This window comes from Struthio camelus, chromosome 11 (genome assembly GCF_040807025.1).
Source record: "Struthio camelus isolate bStrCam1 chromosome 11, bStrCam1.hap1, whole genome shotgun sequence".
Lineage (NCBI taxonomy): Eukaryota > Metazoa > Chordata > Aves > Struthioniformes > Struthionidae > Struthio > Struthio camelus.
In genome coordinates this window covers 11268642-11285849 of record NC_090952.1, presented here as the reverse complement: position 1 = coordinate 11285849, position 17208 = coordinate 11268642, and the positions used below count along the sequence as shown (strand labels likewise).

The window sequence follows — 17208 nt, the reverse complement described above, 5'->3', positions numbered from 1 at the left end:
AGTTCAGAAAAGGACACCAAACCAAGAAACATTGCGTTCCTTTGTATGAAGGCATGAAGCTGGCCAAGTGCTCTGCTCCAGGGCACAGCCGTGGTGTGTCTGCATTTGCCATTTGAAAGATTTCCAGTTACCATATCGTGGGTTGGTTTTCTAGAAGGGAAGTTTTCTTTCAAAAACCCAGAATTAAATCGTACTTGCTTCATTTTTAACTAATGTGTAATTTATATCCATATGTTCATGGCTAGTAAATTATCCTGCTTCCGTCAATCTCTCCTGTTCCCATATTCCCTCAACGAAATAAGGCGACAGGTTCAGAGTGTTTCTGGTTTCTGTAGACTGAGCAAGAACTGGTAGAGGAGGCTCCTATCAGCTGGCCACCATCTGGAGCCATGTAAAAACCAGGAGTGCTGAAAAGATGAAAGATTTTTAGTGCCCTGAACATAGATGAGAACAGAATGAAAACCCAAAGGCTCTGTGATTGAAGAGACGCAATGAATTTATGAATTACATACACTCTCCTTACTTGTAGTACCAAAACTACTGTTGCTGGAAGAGATTAAAGCGAAAAATCATTTCTTCTTTTTCTTTTCTTTTCTTTTTTTTTTCCCTAATTTATTTTGCACACGTAGCAGCAATTTCTGACTGGTTGCAAGATTGCATCTCTGTGTTAGCTATTTCCATCATTTTTCTTATCTTTATTTCTTAATACAGTTACAAGAAAGAGAGGAAGAATGACATATAAAAACATACTGTTAAATCCATAAAAATTGTTGAGAGAGTTGGGCCGAATGCAGGGCCAGAAACTACTTTGAAATCATCTTTAAAAACTGAGTTTGTATCCAGCGGAGGATGGAAGCAAATACATTAGAGAGGAGGAAAGAAAGAAGCTGGGATAACACCAATTTACTACTGGAACAATGGAAAATAAACAGCTGTTCAAATATGGTGACTCAAATCATGCTTACTTTCCTTAAGAGGATCGCTTCAATAGGACTTCATTTAGGACCAGTTGCACTGAGTTATGGAGTAGTGGAGAGCTGGGATGGTGTGTGTTTGTTTTCAGATTTTGATGGTCCCAAGCTGAGAATTGCTGTACGTGGAGTTCAGTTTGTTTGGTTTGGTTCCTACGTATATGAAAACTTCTCGAAATATTGGACTGACTGTGTACTTGAACTAAACGAGTGACAACCTAAACGTGTTGAATTCAGCCCCAGAGGGAAATAACTGAGTAGCAGAGAGATGTGTTCCTCTTTAATAGGTGATCTCGCTAGAGCAGGGGGTAAACGACATTGTCTGGGCTTCTTAGGGAAACTTGAAGAGCTGGTAAATTCATGAGTCCTTTTTTATGCAGCTCCACTGGAGGATTTAAATCTGTGTGGTTTTGATTTATTAAATTGTTATGAGAAAGTCATTCTGTTGTTATCAAATTAATTTGTCTAATTGCAAGTTTTTATACTATTTTTGTTCCAGGAAGGTTTCATCTCACTGACAACATTGCCAGCGGGAAGAAAGGCCTGGATTAGCTCATATAAATGAAAAATATACAGTCAGAGTACAAAGAAGTCTTCTGCGCCTATAACTGACATTGCTTGGAAAACGAGACTTCTTGTGCCCTCTATTGTAGTCTGGAGAGACGCTTCGTTTAGTCAATCTATTTGAAAATCTATAGTACCTGAGTTCACCAAATCTATTCCAAGGGCTACAACAATTTTGAAGTCCAAAAATAATCTGTTAATGGGCCACTTTGAAAGGATTGATGCTGTCAGTGGGTCTGCTTGAAAATCGGACTAGGAAAATTCCGTAACGGTAACCTAGCACTATCTCCCTACAATATTTTGCTTTAAACAAATATACCTTGAGCTCATCACAGTACAGTCTCTTCTTTTTTAATGCTTTTTGCTAAGCCATGTACAGCTACATGAGATAGGGAGGCATATGTGTCTCTGTATAGATATACATATATGTATCTCCAGTTTTAGAACCTAAGTTTGCGATGAGCTGCTTTCAGCCAAATGACATGAATGCTTGTGTTGATGACTATTCTATTGTTTCTAATGAAGGAAAAATATTTATTCTAAATTTAAACTGAAATTGACACTGACATTTGCAAGTTAAAAGTCAGAGTCATTAACCTATAAAACCTGGAAGATATTGTGAATTAACCTATGAAAAATTAGAAAAGCGGAAACTTAATAAATTTATGTTTGGTAGGCCATGGGTAAGTTTAATTTAAAAATAAAACATTATTTATGGTCTGCAAGTGGAGTCACGTATTAGTTTCTAGTCTGCTGTGCATAGCAAGCTTTTTTTTTTCTTTTCTTTTTTAAAGGTTATTTGAAAGAGAGCTGAAAAATGAATTGAGTTCCCTGAGCTTGTGGAATGGTTCTTCCCATACTTCCGTCTGTAGCTGTTGGGAAAAAGCGCTTCCCTGTCTGCAGAACCTGGTTGTGTTTACCCACGTGAAGCTATGCAGAATTGACAGTGTTTCTCCCCAGTTTCTTATCCTTCCCTCTGGGATTGTTGTATCCACACAACGCAGGGCTGGTTCGAAATAAGTGGTCAGTGTTTCAGAAAAGCCTTCCATGGTGCATTGAGATTCTGTGGCTGAGTCTCTGTGCTCTGGCAGAGGGAAGGTCTTCACAAGCCCCGGTGAGATGCCTGCGAGACGCCAGCAGGTTCGAGGATGTGGCGGCAGGCTGAGTCCCTGTGATCCCCTCCTCTCATCCCATTAGCCCATAGTGTTTTGTAAGCCAGTGCCATTTGTAGAGGATCACCATGCAGCAGAAAGATGATACTCCTGAGCACCAAGAGTTGTCAGGCTGATGCAGAGATACCTACAAAGACAGTAAAAGAGGGAGATGCAAGGATCTGATGGAGAGGGTGGAATGAAGCTGCCTATTCCTTAGAGCAGTTTAATTCAGTGGTTAGCCTGTTGGAACAGACTGGTGCTGCAGACGAAGAGTAAGCAGCGACGGGGAACTGCCCTTCAGAGTGACAAGGGCCACCCTTCTGCAAGGAGCTTGTCCTGCAGCGTGCCACAGAGCTTCAGCAACTGTGCAGCCATGTGAGTACTTCCTGTAGCAGAGAGAAATTCAGTGCTGAGAGTCATCCGAACTGCTGCAGTTAAGCTGGTGGGTGCCAGTAGATTGGCTGCAGGGGCTGCTATCATAGAAGTACACACTGCTGTTTTCAGGCTGTCCCCCCCAAGCTTTGTACTGACCAGAGTATTGCTGGATTTGCACAGCTGTTTGTAAGCCACTGATGAGAGTCATCTGCTTATTATTTGCCTGTTCGTGGGGGTGTTTCCTTATGGTACTGCAAGGATGGATTACTGTGGAGGGTTCACTGGCTTATGGAGAGAGGGGACCACAGTGCGTTGCTCTCTAGAATTTTGTGCTTGTTTTCTGCCACAAGGGTCAGAGTTTTTGCTACCGAGACCAGAAAAGACATGGATGGTGTTGTGATTCCTTTGTTGTGTTGGAGACCCCACCCTGCTTCTTGAGTTTATGCAGTTCTTCTGCAGGAGACTTGGGGTTTGGTGGTACACACAAAGAAGGTAGTAGCAGATTTATTGACTGTTGTGACCAGCCAGGGAAGAGTATTTTCTAAATAATTCTAAGAAGTGCTACTATTACACAGGGATTTGGATTAAGGATGCTAATGCATATCTGAGGTTGGTGCGCCTCCGTGAACCAAGAGAGCTGAGGAAAGAGATGGAAAATAAGCCTGAAATAGGTTATTAAAGAATAGGTTGGAGAGAAAAAAAAGCTTAAACAACAGCAAAGTTACTTGAATATGTATTTTATTTACGTGCAGAGAAAGATCACATAAAAACAGGCCTATGTTTGAAATATAATACATATGACTAAAATCATGTAGCAGAAGCTCAGAATATGAAAATACCAAGAAGACTGCAGTGAGTAGACTGGCTGGTAGCTTCTTCCTCATAGCACTGGAAGTTACAGGAGCCTTCTCATTTTCTGTTACCCTACCAGCAAGCTTGAGCCGTTGGGATATGGGAGAAAGGGCTGTTCTTTGACGTCACAGGATGGCAGGTATATTCTTGCTGGCAGAGATTTCAGTAGATGACGGCAGGGAGAGACTAGGCAAATACGGAAATGCCATGATGTAAACCAGACTGAATCCAAATCTGAATTTGAAGATGCCTAGTACAGCTGGATTGCCAAGCATCACTGTAGGAGGACCTCTTACTAGGGCGAGCCTTGTGTTTAATTTGGTCCTCCGTCTCCAATTTAGAGTCTTGTGTGCATACTTTAGTCCGTGCCTGCTCAGCAAAACGCTTAAGCACGTACTTAAACGTGTGCATGCAGCTTTGGGATCCAGGAGGCTTACCAAAGGGTTGCAGATGTCAGTGAAGCAGCTCTGTACACGTAGAATAAGTGGTTCTTGAGCTGCATGCCGTTTTAGAGAAACTCAAGTGCTGCTCACGCTACCAGTGTCTCATGAGCAGCATGAAAGCACCAGTGCTAGGGGTCTGATGAGGACTACTGGGACTGAAGGGCTGCTAGTCTGGCTTTGGCATGAGGCTTTTAGCTCTTCTCTATCAAGAGAAGGTAGGAGCTCCTCTCCTCTGTCGCTGTCACGCATTTCTCTGCAGGGCATGGGCCTCATGCTGCCCCTGGCAATTTTACAAACTTCCCCGCATGCGAATGTAGCAGGGTCTCGTGGAGCACAGAAAAGCAGTGGAGTTCCCCAGATTAACATTTCACTGTGCTGTTAGCTGAGAGCAGAATTTGAACCAGTATTTAAAGCTGCAACAATCTGTCCAAAGCCCCTGAGATTAACAAATAATTTCAAGCTAGGTCTGTTGTCTCGCTTGGCCAACGCCTCCTCCTTTGAAAGGGCAGGAGCCTGTTAGAAATTAACATGAAGCAATGTGACTTTTCTTTTACAATCAGGCTCTTGCTGTATCATTTCCATCAGTTCTGGCTTGCACATTATTCAGCTGTGCACCAGACAACTCTTTTGTTATGTGCCAATTAACCCAGCTTGATAAATAGTGATTATGCATAATTTATACAGAATAATATTCTCATCATTCTCTGTAAATAAGGCACTGGCTTAGCTGAGGGCACCAGGCTGTGAATTATTGTCAGATGTGATCTTGAAGGTCCAAGAGACTGATAACAAGAAGGGCTCTTTGGACTGTAAGGCAGGTAGAAATGATACCAATGATAAAACTAAATGAAGGGCATGGGGAAAGGCAGGGGGGAGATTGTTTCTGTTTTTGTAAGGGGCTTTGGGATTTTATTTTATTTGTTCTCTAGCTTGCTCTTTCAATACACTGAATAGGCCCCTCAGCCCTACTCCAGCTGTCACTGAAGTCCGTGGGAGCTTCTCCAATGACTTTGGCTATCTGCATTGGACCCCTAAGGAACATTTTAGCTTTAGCTGGCTGCTAAAGCCAGGTTTTCGCAGCCATTTTATTTCCTCTTTGACATTAACTGTCCAGAGTCTCTGAGGCTGATAAGCTGACAGCACTAGGACCTAAGGAGTGGGTGAGAATTGCTCAGCCCCATGAAGCTGGAATAACCGGAGAGGGGTGTTGGAAATGTGAAACCCAATCCAAGGTATGCTTGCAGCAGCAGTGCTTGCTGGAAAACTGTTGTAGAGCCTCCGGGAAGGTGTGGTGGAGCCCGTTGCTTTGAGTAAACTGGGCTGTCCCTTGGCCAGTACCATGCTCTGCGCTGGCATGTGTAGAGCCAACTGGAAGCTGGAGCTAGAGGCTGCTTGCAGAGCTGCTGTGCTGGCGATCACATCCCTTTTCTCCTTGGACAACCTTAATCCTGGCCTTTACCTCATGGTGAATTTTTACCCAGTTTAGTGATTCCAGGTGTGTTTGCTGTTTTGCCTTTTCTGTCTCATACTATGTAATATATCCCCACAGGCCTATAAATGGCACCACCTCAGCATACTCAGCGCATCTTTCATCGCGCTGCCAGAGTCTTGCTTTGATTTATTGCCTTTCACCACAGTGGCCCAGGATGAAGTCAGCTTCTGCAATCACTTAGAAAAGGATCTGCTGAGCAAGCACACAAAATGCCTCCCCCCTTCTAGTTCCTCCATACTGGGTTGTTGCAGTGAAATGAGTAAGAATCCCCTTCAGAATAGTGGACTGCTATAGATAGCCTCATATATAGTAGCTTCACAGTTACAAGGCAAAGCGTTGCGTTTGAGTGTTACGCTTTGTGGAACTGAGCCTGACATTTGCCAGATTGAGGGTGTTGCACAATGTCTACCATTTTCTGATAGTTGTGATTTTTATTTCTCTTTATACCACAAAACGCTTACTACTTCCTCAGATTTTTGGTTGAGGTATTGACCAAATATGTAATATAAATACTCATCTCTGAATATGGTAACAATAGTTACTTGGATACTCCCTGACATGTCAAGTCTTGCCTAGTTCACAGGAGAAACAGTTTTCCGAGCGTGTACTTTTGCTCCGCAGCAGTGCGTTTAATGTCTTGTGAAGCTTTTATTACTTTGAATAAAATCATAGAAACATTCACGATTTTATGTTGAGCAATTAAATGTTACTATGTATTTATTAGAATATGCATATTAGTAGAGTATATTGGCTGCCTGTAAATAAATTGGTACTAAATTTCCTTGTATTTTATTACTGTAACTTTTGAAGGAAAAAGACTATTTCATATTTTTCCTCTTACCAACATTTTTTAGAAAAATTACTTTAGAAACTAAGAGGAAATCGTTACAGTCCGAAGTAGTAATCATCGCATGCTGGCATAACATCTTAGTTTGAAAAGTAAGACACTTCAAATAGTGCAACAAACAGAAACGAGTTATTTAGCTCAAGTATGTGTTATATATTTGTATTGCATGCATATTATGTTTCTGCAGACATTAGTCATACAGCATGAACTGGAGTCTCAGAAGTGGAGAATACAAATGATCGTTATTTACTGTGAATATGTTCAGATTCTGTTAGGGAAGACCTTTCCCAGGTCCTTGTGGCTTCCTCCAACGGGTGGTAGTTTATCTCCCATGCTTTAGGGAGAATGGAGTGAGTGGTTCTGTGTATGCGATAGACCAGGCCTTTTCTTAAAGGTCGAAAGCTCAATGAACTGCGACACATCCATGTGTTAAGTCTCCTTAAATTTGAGGTCAGTGCCTGACCCCTAAGCATCTCAGAGTGTGGGGCTGAATGTTAGGAGCAGAATCTTGGCATTACACGTGATGCTGTGTTGTTGGCAAGGCACGGTCCTGGAGGAACGGGGCAGAAACAGCTCTTCATCAAACGTTGTTTGCATGGAAATCAGGCGGATGCCCAGTGCTTTTCCATTTCTCTGTAGCAGTGAGTTTAACGGCCAAAGTGAAAAAGGTCTTGTCACTTCTCCTACGGATACCTCCTTTGGTGCCAGGACCAGCACAGGCAGCAAGGGAAAGAGTTCACAAAGAACACAAATCCTCAACAGTTAAAGCTGGGCCCTCCGGTGGAGTTGCAAAGAATCCTTTCTAAGGGCCTTTTGTTTTGAACTGCTTGGTGTTTGTTTGATCTCTTCTCCTTACTCCTAGTTTTGAAGAAGTCTTGTGAGCAGCTTGTAGAAGAGGTGAGAGGGGGAGGGGAAGTGGACTGTTAACAGTAGAATATCATGCATTGTCTGGATGGGTTTAAAATGATAGAACAGAAAATTTGAATATTGTGGATTAGACTTTGTGGTGCCTCATCTCAGAGCTTGAACTGCATCTCGTAAAGGCACGGTACAGTTAACTGGCAGAGTAGGTACTACCCGATACGTAATAGGAAAGAAAATTTGTCTAAGCGAGCTACTGTAGTATTCTGATTAGCATGTATTTCAGTATAGACCTCAAATACTTAATTCATTTTTGAAATCATTCTCCAAAAAATTAATTAATTTTTCTGGCACATCTATATCTCCTCTTACCTTTAATCCATTTAAAGCTTTAAACCTCTATTTTGGTTTCCTCAAACTCCATTAGATTATCCTTCAAATTCAGCCATGGTAATCTGTTTAATGTTCTTTCAAAAGAAGTGTTCTGAGAACTTTGAATCCTGGACGTTTTAAAGATCAATATATAATAGTGATCCCGGAATACTGATAGTATAAAACGTTTTTGTAATTTGGACATACTGATAATGGACCAATATTTTTTTTGGATACTGAACAAACTGACTACTTGATTTCTTCAAGCATCCTAAGTATGTTGTAAATATGGAGATTTCTGAGTGTCAGATGAAAATTTTATGAAAAGTGAAACACTTATGAAAATTTGGTAAGTTTGTAGGGCAAGATGCTCACTTTGTGCTGGAATTTCTTCAAGTTTCTACACAATTTTTAGCTTTGTGTTCAGTAACCTGAAAACAGGTAGCATAATGGCTCCGACGCTGCCTAATCTTACCTCTGTAGGCAGCTTAGGAACTGGACAGTAAACTACCGAGCAAAAGCAGCAAAAGTAACATAGTATATTCCAAGCTGCTCTGGTTACCTGCGGTGTACTCTGGCTAGGTGAAGAATGCCTTTCAGAAAGCTAAGCACACTGTTAGCTTTGCCTTTCTCAGGACAGTAATGGCGGTACTGAGCCTAAATTTCTGTCTGTCTGATAACATGGTATTCAAGGATTTCCTTGTTATGACAAGGACATTTAAATGTTAGTTAAATTTTTAAAATACCGAAGCTTTTATTTGCATGCAAGTCAAACGGATAAGTTTGGGCAGAAGAGTTATGGTGTAGGTTTACCTTTTACTTGCTAAAATTATGCTAATGGGAAAATACATCAGACCAGTGTGCATTTAAGTTCCCTTTCCTCTGAGTGTGCTTTCTGGAATCTGTGCCTTTCTTCAGCCTTCCTAAGGGGGTCCAACCTCAGCCATGCTCTTCCTTCTGAAGAGCAGTCATTATAGCTCTTGACAGGCCCCTATTGGCATCATGATATGCATGAAACTTCTCACTGTTAGTGTTCCTACTAGCACTGTTACAGTCTAAGTGGCCTATTTTTATTGCTTGCAAGCTGGCATTTTTCATACTCTCATAAAATTCTCGCAAATGTTTCAATCAGTGTGAAGAACGGATCCAGCATGCAGCAAATTCATGTACGTTGTTAGGTTTTTATTTGACTATAGTAATATATATGAAGGCCAAAATGTATAAAATGTAATGAGTGGAGTCATGTATGTCATAAATAACTGGTCATATTGATACAAACCAGGGCTGTGGTAATGTATTTGCACAGCACCCAGGAGCTGTAATTGCGATCAAGGTTCCAAAGCGGTCCTGAAAAATGAATAAAAGATAAACTGTCACTTTAGACTGTGCTATTGGGCTGGAATTGGGGTGGCGTGACACAGTTGATCTAGAATGCGCTTTTGACCAGAGAATGTTTGGGGACACTTGGATCTGGGCATTTGTTTTGGATTGCTTGCAATAAAGGGTTTAAAATATAAATGGATTAATCCTCATGCCTTTTGTTTGCAATTTAATAATAAGCTTTTCCCCCAAAGCAGGTGCCTGAACATGCGAATTTTTGTCTTAGCAGCTTTCTACAAAGAAATGCAAACTAAAGAATATGTAATTATATGAAGAAGGCACTAGGTAGAACATAGCAAGTCTGAGGAGTTTTTCTCTTTTATGAAAAGAAATACATCACTCTGAAAAGTCTTTTGCCTTAAATGAAGTAACAACTGTAGGTCATACTTTTGGTTTGTTCTCTGCTGTGAGTTGGGTTTTTTTTTTTGTTTTTGTTTATGTTGTAAGGTCACATCCCTTGTTAGGTAGAATGAGAAGTGATGTTATGGCCAGTATCCTAGGAGGAGGTGGATCTGATTCCATGCTGTAACTTCCTTGGTTCACTCCCATCCCCCATGAATATTAACTATTTCAAAAACTGATGTTTTCAGAAATACTACTTTTGTCACCTGAATGTTAAACAACAAAGTGGAATCTTTTCTTCTTGGCAGAACTTAGCGTTTTAGCAATTTAACTGTGAAAACTAATTTTATTGGCTATAGACAGCTGCAGTTCGTCTCCGTTTCAGTTGTTAATGTGGCAAGTTTGTCTTGAAAGCAAATTGTCGAGTCTGATAGCCCAGAGCAGATTGCCCCCAAAGGATCTTGTCCTACATTCCTGGGCACTGCTGTGTTGATCTCTTCAGGGCTCAAGGTCAAGAGAGGGTGCCTTTTCATTCAATGTTTTAAAATTAAAGGGAAAGAAAGCAATGGAGGCATTGTCAGCCTCTCTGAGAGCCTGTGCGCTCACTGTATGTAAGCAGAGTTAATGATAACCTGTGTATTATTGCAGCGAGGAAGTCATAGGATGGAGCCTCAGACAGAGGAAAGCAGCAAGCCCGTGCTCTGAGATATGCTGTGTATTATTCTGTTACAGAGTAGTCCCATTAGTCCACTAGCAGAGGCTGGCAAGGAGCCTTGTGTGGCATCCAAGGCACTTGGCAGAGGAAAGTGGAGAGAATAAAATTATTCCACAATTAAGGGAAGCACAGAAACACAAAACTAAGGAGCTGGTGTAGGCAGCCCACAGCGGTGTCAGTTGTGACTATACTCCTACTGAGAGCTTCATTCCAAAGAGCCGAGTAATTATCAATAAAGCAGGCCTTACAGTGCCCCTTTGACACAGGTTGGTTTTTGTCAGACCTATTTTATTAAAAAAAAAAAAAAAAAAAAAAGCTGATATGAACAAAGGGGAAATGACTTCCCCCCAGAAACAGTAATGGGGAAGAAATAATGTCTTGTAACCTCCAGCTCCCGGTTCCAGACCTGCTCGGCTGGTACTCTCCTGGGCAGAAGTGTGCCGCGCACCACGTTTGTAAGCATCCTGTGTGATGTTGAAATGTCGGTCACTAATAACATCATTCAGTGGAAATGGTATTTTAAAATCCATTCATTGACATAATCCTTTTGTTGATGTTCCCCACCTTTTCTTCAAGCAAGCAAGATCCAAACCTACTTACAATGTTCCTAGTAATACTTCCATTGTTTGCACTAGAACTGGAGGTTTTTTTTTTTTTTTCAGTGCCAGAGATTTGACTTTAGCTTCTGGCCAACACACAGTAGAAATGTCAGAGCCTATACAACCTTGCTGTGTCAGGAACACTCACAGTCACTAGACGGCAGAAGAACTAAATAGTGTTAGAAAGCAAAAATAAAATTTAAAAAGATACAAAACATTCACTAACTTGTGTGAAATGAGGCATCTTTTTGAGATTTTTGCCCTGAAGCCATCCTGGGATCTGAGTGAAGGAAAAAAAAAAAAAATCACATCTGGTTAATCTTGGCACGTTTTTGTGGTGGGCCGATGTGACCGGAGGGAGAGGGAGTTGCTGGGAAAGCAGAAGTCAGCGTTTCGTTCTGTTACGCTCGCGTTTAGGATGGTTGAGCTGCCAGTCACTGCAGAAGCAGAGATTTCTATTTATTTGCATATGGGTTTTTTAGCAAAGTCTGTTTACCACTGTTATCAGCCTGTGGCCCTAAGTATTTTCTTCCCTCGACAGGAAACACTTCCGTCTCTTGTGACCATAACGCTCCTTATTGCTCGTGGCTTGCTTACGGATTCACAGGCCTCTCCCGAAAATGATGGCATGTGGCAGCAAACTTAAACTGAAAGCAGGCCCGTGCTCAACTCTCCATCCATTAAGTTGGATCTACATTTCTCCTAATGTCAAAATAATGGTTTATCATCATCCCCATTTGTGTAATGGTTACTCAGTACCTCTGTCCCTCTCTTATGCAGGTTACGTCATCTTCTGATCAGGTAATAGAGCAACCTGGTTGTGTGCCGTCCCTAGAAACGGACACATGTCCCGTGTTAGAAACAATAACTGTAGTTGAGAACAGTTTCTTAAAGACGTAGTCCAGGGGAAAAAAATTCCTTTTTTGAGGCTGCATCAGGATTTGTCAGAATTGCTTCTTTAACAGCCAGAGTGCCTGTTTGACCGTCTGCATTTTCAAATAGAGAAAAACAAACATAAAACAATTGTTAAGAAAAAATACTAAAATTCTTACTCAAACATGGAGATTTTTCTGATTGTAAATAAGTAGTAGTTTGTATAAAGAGCTTGAAGCTAGAGTTTAGATAGCCATTACACCTGTGTTTTTTTTTTTTTTTTAACTTGACTTATGGCTCAATGATATTAAATTGGTAATTTAATTAAAATGAATGTAATGATGTGTTTGGCTTTTGGAAAACAAGGAAAAATATGCCCATGGGTTCATGAACATTCAGTAGGCCCATCTGATTACATAGGTGATTAGATCACAGAGCAAACAAAATACCTGATGCTGCAGAACCATAACAAAACGGTAAGTTCAAAGATGTAATTGAACATTGAGGGCCAAGATAGTAAGCTTTTTATCTTCCCCTTATAAAAACAAAGGTTTACTTGTCATTTAAATAGTCCAGTAAAATCAAACTGGCACCCTACAGTGCATTCAGAACAGTTTAGTCAAGAAGCCTAAGCTGTAACAAAAGAAGCGTGCTCAAGAGATGCGCATATTCAAAAGCAGTGCTGGCACTGAAGACAGATAGTCTGTAAAGTGTTAAATACCTAAAGAGCCGTGGTAAATACGGACATGAACCAGGGGAAATAAGATTGGGCAGGGGGTACTCTCATTAGAAGATATTGATAATGCTCCAAAAGCTTTTAGGAAAAACAGTTGCAAGTATCTGAAAGGCCAAATCAGAAGTAGTGTCACCTGCACTAGAGTGGGCCATGTGAGCAATAGCTCCTTGCTGGTTATTGGATACTGTTTGGCAAAGACTCTTCTGCACTGTCAGACTATTCAGACTCTGGTTTCATTCTCAGTTTACTCACAAATAGAGAACAGGCCCTTTGCATAGAGGAGAACAGGCTGCTATAAAAATATGAGTGTTTTAAAGCAGTTGTGCAAGACAGAACTTTGTCCAAGGAACTAAGAGCTGGAACCATTTTGAAACTGTTGACCACGGTGCCTATATCAGGCATAGGTGCCAAATACTTAAGAAGGGAGAATGCGAGCTGGAGTGGGTCTCAGCTGGCCCCTGGCACAGTGCAGAGGAGCTGGTCCAAGCTGAGCCAGTCGATGTTGCTTAACCCATTTTTGGCGTCACCCTGGTTCTCTCCAGTGACCCTATGTGATGTAGAAACTAGGAGTCCTAATAAGAGGCAAATCTGTTTTGTTTATTATATTCTTGCACTTAGATACCACGGTAGGCTTTCTGAGAACCCCTGTGAATCTTTTTTTTCTGATACTGAGCTCCTGTAACTTTTTGGGATTTCAGTGGCATCGCAGTTTAAATTATTCCTGAGCTGTATGCATGCTATGAAAGAACAGGTGAATCCAAGGGCATCTGACATGCACTGGATTTTTGGGGTCAGGAGACTTTGGGAGTATATTTAGTTTGCATTCCAGAAAGGGATATTTCCTAGTGTTTCCTGGAATACGGTCTCTCTGCTTTCTCCACAATACAGAATCCACATAAAAAAAACTAGCAAACTACTAAAACAGGCCATTAATAAATATGTAAAAGGAGACTGATTTGTGAGACGCTTACTCAGTGTGCCTGAGGCCACCCAGCTTCTGCAAGGAACTAGTCCCACTTCACTGGATATTCCCATAGAAGTAGAGGGGTTTACGCCATTGAAATGATTTGAAGATGACCAGGCTTTCTACTGTAGTCTTTTTTTCCCCCCTTCTTTTCAACTGTAAGTTAGTGCCTTTTATTTGTTCCTTCAGCAGGTAATTTTTATGGTAGCTTTTCCACTTTATATCCTGCTGGTGTACAGTTTAACAAAATGCCTTTTGAAACACTGTATTTAATTCCTCAGTCATGCCTCAGGGAATAAATCCTTGCTGTATTATGGCTTATTTTATATCTTTTTTTTTTTTTAAACTGTTGTTGAGAACTTTAGCAAACTTTTCTTTCAGAAATTGGTACTTCCTATTCCCTCTTTGTGCCTTGTGTGCATCTCTCTTCTATCTACTCCAGCTGGTATTTGATGCTGGTATCCACTTCTGCTCATATCCTGTTACAGTGGCTTAAAAACTTAAATAAATAAATAAAGAAGTAAAAATCCTTAATAGCATTTCTATTTTTGCATCTGGATCTCCAGGAAGAAAATCGAATTTTCACACCTGAGTAGCCGTTTGAGGTGTTATCCATGATGCTGTGTCAATGAGCTGGTATTGTGGAGAATCCTTTTGAAAATTACTTTAACAGGCTTTAGTGATTCTGAATGGTAGCATTTATGGTAGGAAACGTTTCATGGTGGTACTTTTGAAAATGATTCTGTATGTTTCTGTGTAGAAGTCATGTCTTCTTTATGGGTAATTGCTTCCCCCTGCTTTTTGCAAAGTTAAATAGGCAGCTTTTTGGCAAAGGCAGTCAGTGGGGCTCACTGAAAATTTCTTTGCTAAATCCCGTTCTTGACAAGTGAACTTTTTAGGTTGAATGATGATTTTCCTTGGAAACTTGTTGTTTTTTATTACAAATGGGACTTGCTCATCTCCATCCAGAAACGTTTTGATTTAGAAGTGCTGCTGTGCTATACGTTACTTCAGTTGTGTAACGACCACAGCCTTCGTTATGGAGCAGGGCCCCAGCGTCTCGCAGGAGGCTCCTTTGCAAAGGAAACGGCAGGATGCCATTTCTCTCCATGAGAAGAACCCAGGCTCACCTCTGTTCCTACAGAGTTGAAGAACAAAACGTGTTTTCCCTGCAGCTGCCGTGAAGTTAAACTGCATTTCTAAATTGAAATATTTTCACTTTTTTCAAAAACAGCCACTGTTTCACATGCAGCGGTCACGGTACATGTGAAGCAAACCACCTTTGAGTCCATTTCGATTATTTTCCAGTATTAGATGAATTCCTCAGGACACCAGAATGGTTAGTGGTGATGACTGAGGACCTCCAGGTTAAAGGATACAAACATCTGTCCTGTGAAGGAATGCTTGTTCCTCATTTGTGCTGTCATTAATGAGTCATATGCTTTCCAAATTGGTTCTGAAGATTTTAACACTCTGTTAAGAAACCATGATAATGTCTCACGGAGAAATACTACACTCAGGTTTCACACACAGATTTCAAAGTAGCAGACTCCAAAGGAGTAAAATATCTAGGTTGCTTTGAATCAAAGCTGAATCAAGAAGGAATACCAGGAAAAACTACGTTGTAACATTTTGACTTTTAGGTGACTGATATTTGCTGTGTAGCTGCTAACAGAGCTCTCAGTGTGCCGTGCTACTCAAGGGAAAGATGATATTTTACAGAAGAGCAATGTAATCCACTGTCTTTAAAAAATATGGAGCGATTAGTGGATTGTAACGGTACAGCAGGACAAATTGCAATCAGAAGTGTGCTCAGCCCAGTTTAAGTATGACAGAAATTTGGTACAATTCACAGCTACACTGAAGGCACTATATGATGTCTCACAATTTCATTCCATCTACAATAGCGTAAGAAAATAATCTCATGATTGCTTAGAAAGCTTACTTCAAATATACTTTGAAAATTTATTTTGTATTCAGTATACTCCAGGTTATAACACCCCTGTCTTTCTCTGTTAGTCTGTTCACAGTTTTCCAGAGGAGTTTATGCCATCTTTGGATTCTATGACCAGATGTCAATGAACACACTGACGTCATTTTGTGGGGCCCTTCACACATCCTTTGTCACACCCAGCTTCCCAACAGATGCAGATGTGCAGTTTGTCATCCAGATGCGGCCAGCATTAAAAGGAGCCATCTTGAGTCTCTTGACTCACTATAAATGGGAAAAGTTTGTGTACCTCTATGACACAGAACGGGGTAAGCACCATTGCTTTAAGTGATTTTTCTATTTCATAGCTTGCTGCAAGTGTTACCAGAATCAGTATGTGTGGCACGTCCTAAGTTGTTTCTGGATGCAGGTTGCACATTCTGATTGTCCTAGAAAACAAGCTTATTCTGAAGGAATAGAAATGAAGGGACAAGTGAAAACAGGGCGTCTTCCTATTAATGGTCATCTGTAAAGAGATTGTTTGGAGGACAGCGTTAGCAGTCGTAAGCGTTCAGTTTTGAATATCTTGTTTCCATGGAACCACAGACTCAGCACTTTGCAAGGCTTCTGAGTGCTTGCAAAATAGAAAAAGTCAGCGCCATGAAGTAGGCTGTTAAGCAAGACCTTCCGCTGTGCGCGACACTGCAAATTCCATACCACTTCACACAAACGTGTGTTTCTCCTGTCACTGGACAAAGACAGTCCATGTTAAGGCATGCTCTAGAAATGACTAGGCATCAATAGTAGTCTAAGAATGTAATGCCTAAAAAGCTTTAGGGCTCTTCTGGAGAAAAGATGCTCCAGATATGTCACATGGCTATCTGGAGATGAGCTGGTCATCTAGATACATGACAAGAAAGAGAGAGATGCCTTCTACAAAATGGAAATGTATTAAAAATGTAATACAACCAATGTTTCCACACTTAAGCCAGTTGTTAACTATGAAGGATCACCAGAAGGAGCAAATCCTGTCAGAGAGATCTAAGCAGCAGCAGCTATTTTCTGTGAAGAATCTTGAGTATTTTTCTGGAGCAGCTGTTGCCAGCTGCTCTGAGTATACTGAATTTTCTTGGTTAGAGATTTTACCTGGGTAGCATTTTATTGCACCCAGTAGACGTGCCACTGCCCTCCCTCCCATATATTTAGCCAGCTTGACGATTAACAATTCCTGGGGTTCTTAGGCCTTCTTTAGGTCGAAGGAGTCTGGATAGAGCCAAAGAAGCTCTGATTCCGTTCCCTGCTCCCATGACAAAGTTCTGATGCCTTAGGCTGCTACGTACTGATAAAGATCAAGTCTTCAGTCACGATCACAGTATCTGTGCTTTTCACACCAAAGATTATTAATATCCTTCAAATAAGGACATACAGTATGTTAAAAGTAGTTTTAGACTGGTACTAGGTGAATGCTAAGAGTTTAGTGGTTTTTTTAATGATCTGGAAATGCTGAATATTGCTAGTGTTGAAAAACACTAGCTATGAAATCAAATAGAAAAGTTGGAGAAATTAAAAATGCCATTAGTTTCTCAGTCTTTTAAATCTGCTATCCAAACATCCATGTTTCTAATTTAGTCCATTTTTAAGTGAAAGCTCCTATGAATATGCCCTTTGCCTGAATAAGGAAGGTTTGATGTGACCGAATGTGATAAACTTACAGCATATGATAAGATGTTATATTTTC

At 40.8% G+C, this 17208-nt stretch overlaps 1 protein-coding gene across 7 annotated transcripts in view; it reads left to right on the top strand.

Annotated features, from left to right (window-relative positions):
* Positions 1–17208, top strand: part of GRIA3 (glutamate ionotropic receptor AMPA type subunit 3) — a 156376-nt gene that overhangs the window by 19834 nt on the left and 119334 nt on the right. For all 7 annotated transcript variants that reach the window (XR_011143383.1, XM_068956620.1, XM_068956616.1 and 4 more), the window contains exon 3: positions 15560–15799. Coding sequence is in view for 6 of the 7 variants with exons in the window: in XM_068956620.1 (XP_068812721.1) it covers positions 15560–15799 (240 nt within the window). In the remaining variant the exon portion in view is untranslated. The remainder of the gene's footprint in view (positions 1–15559; positions 15800–17208) is intronic.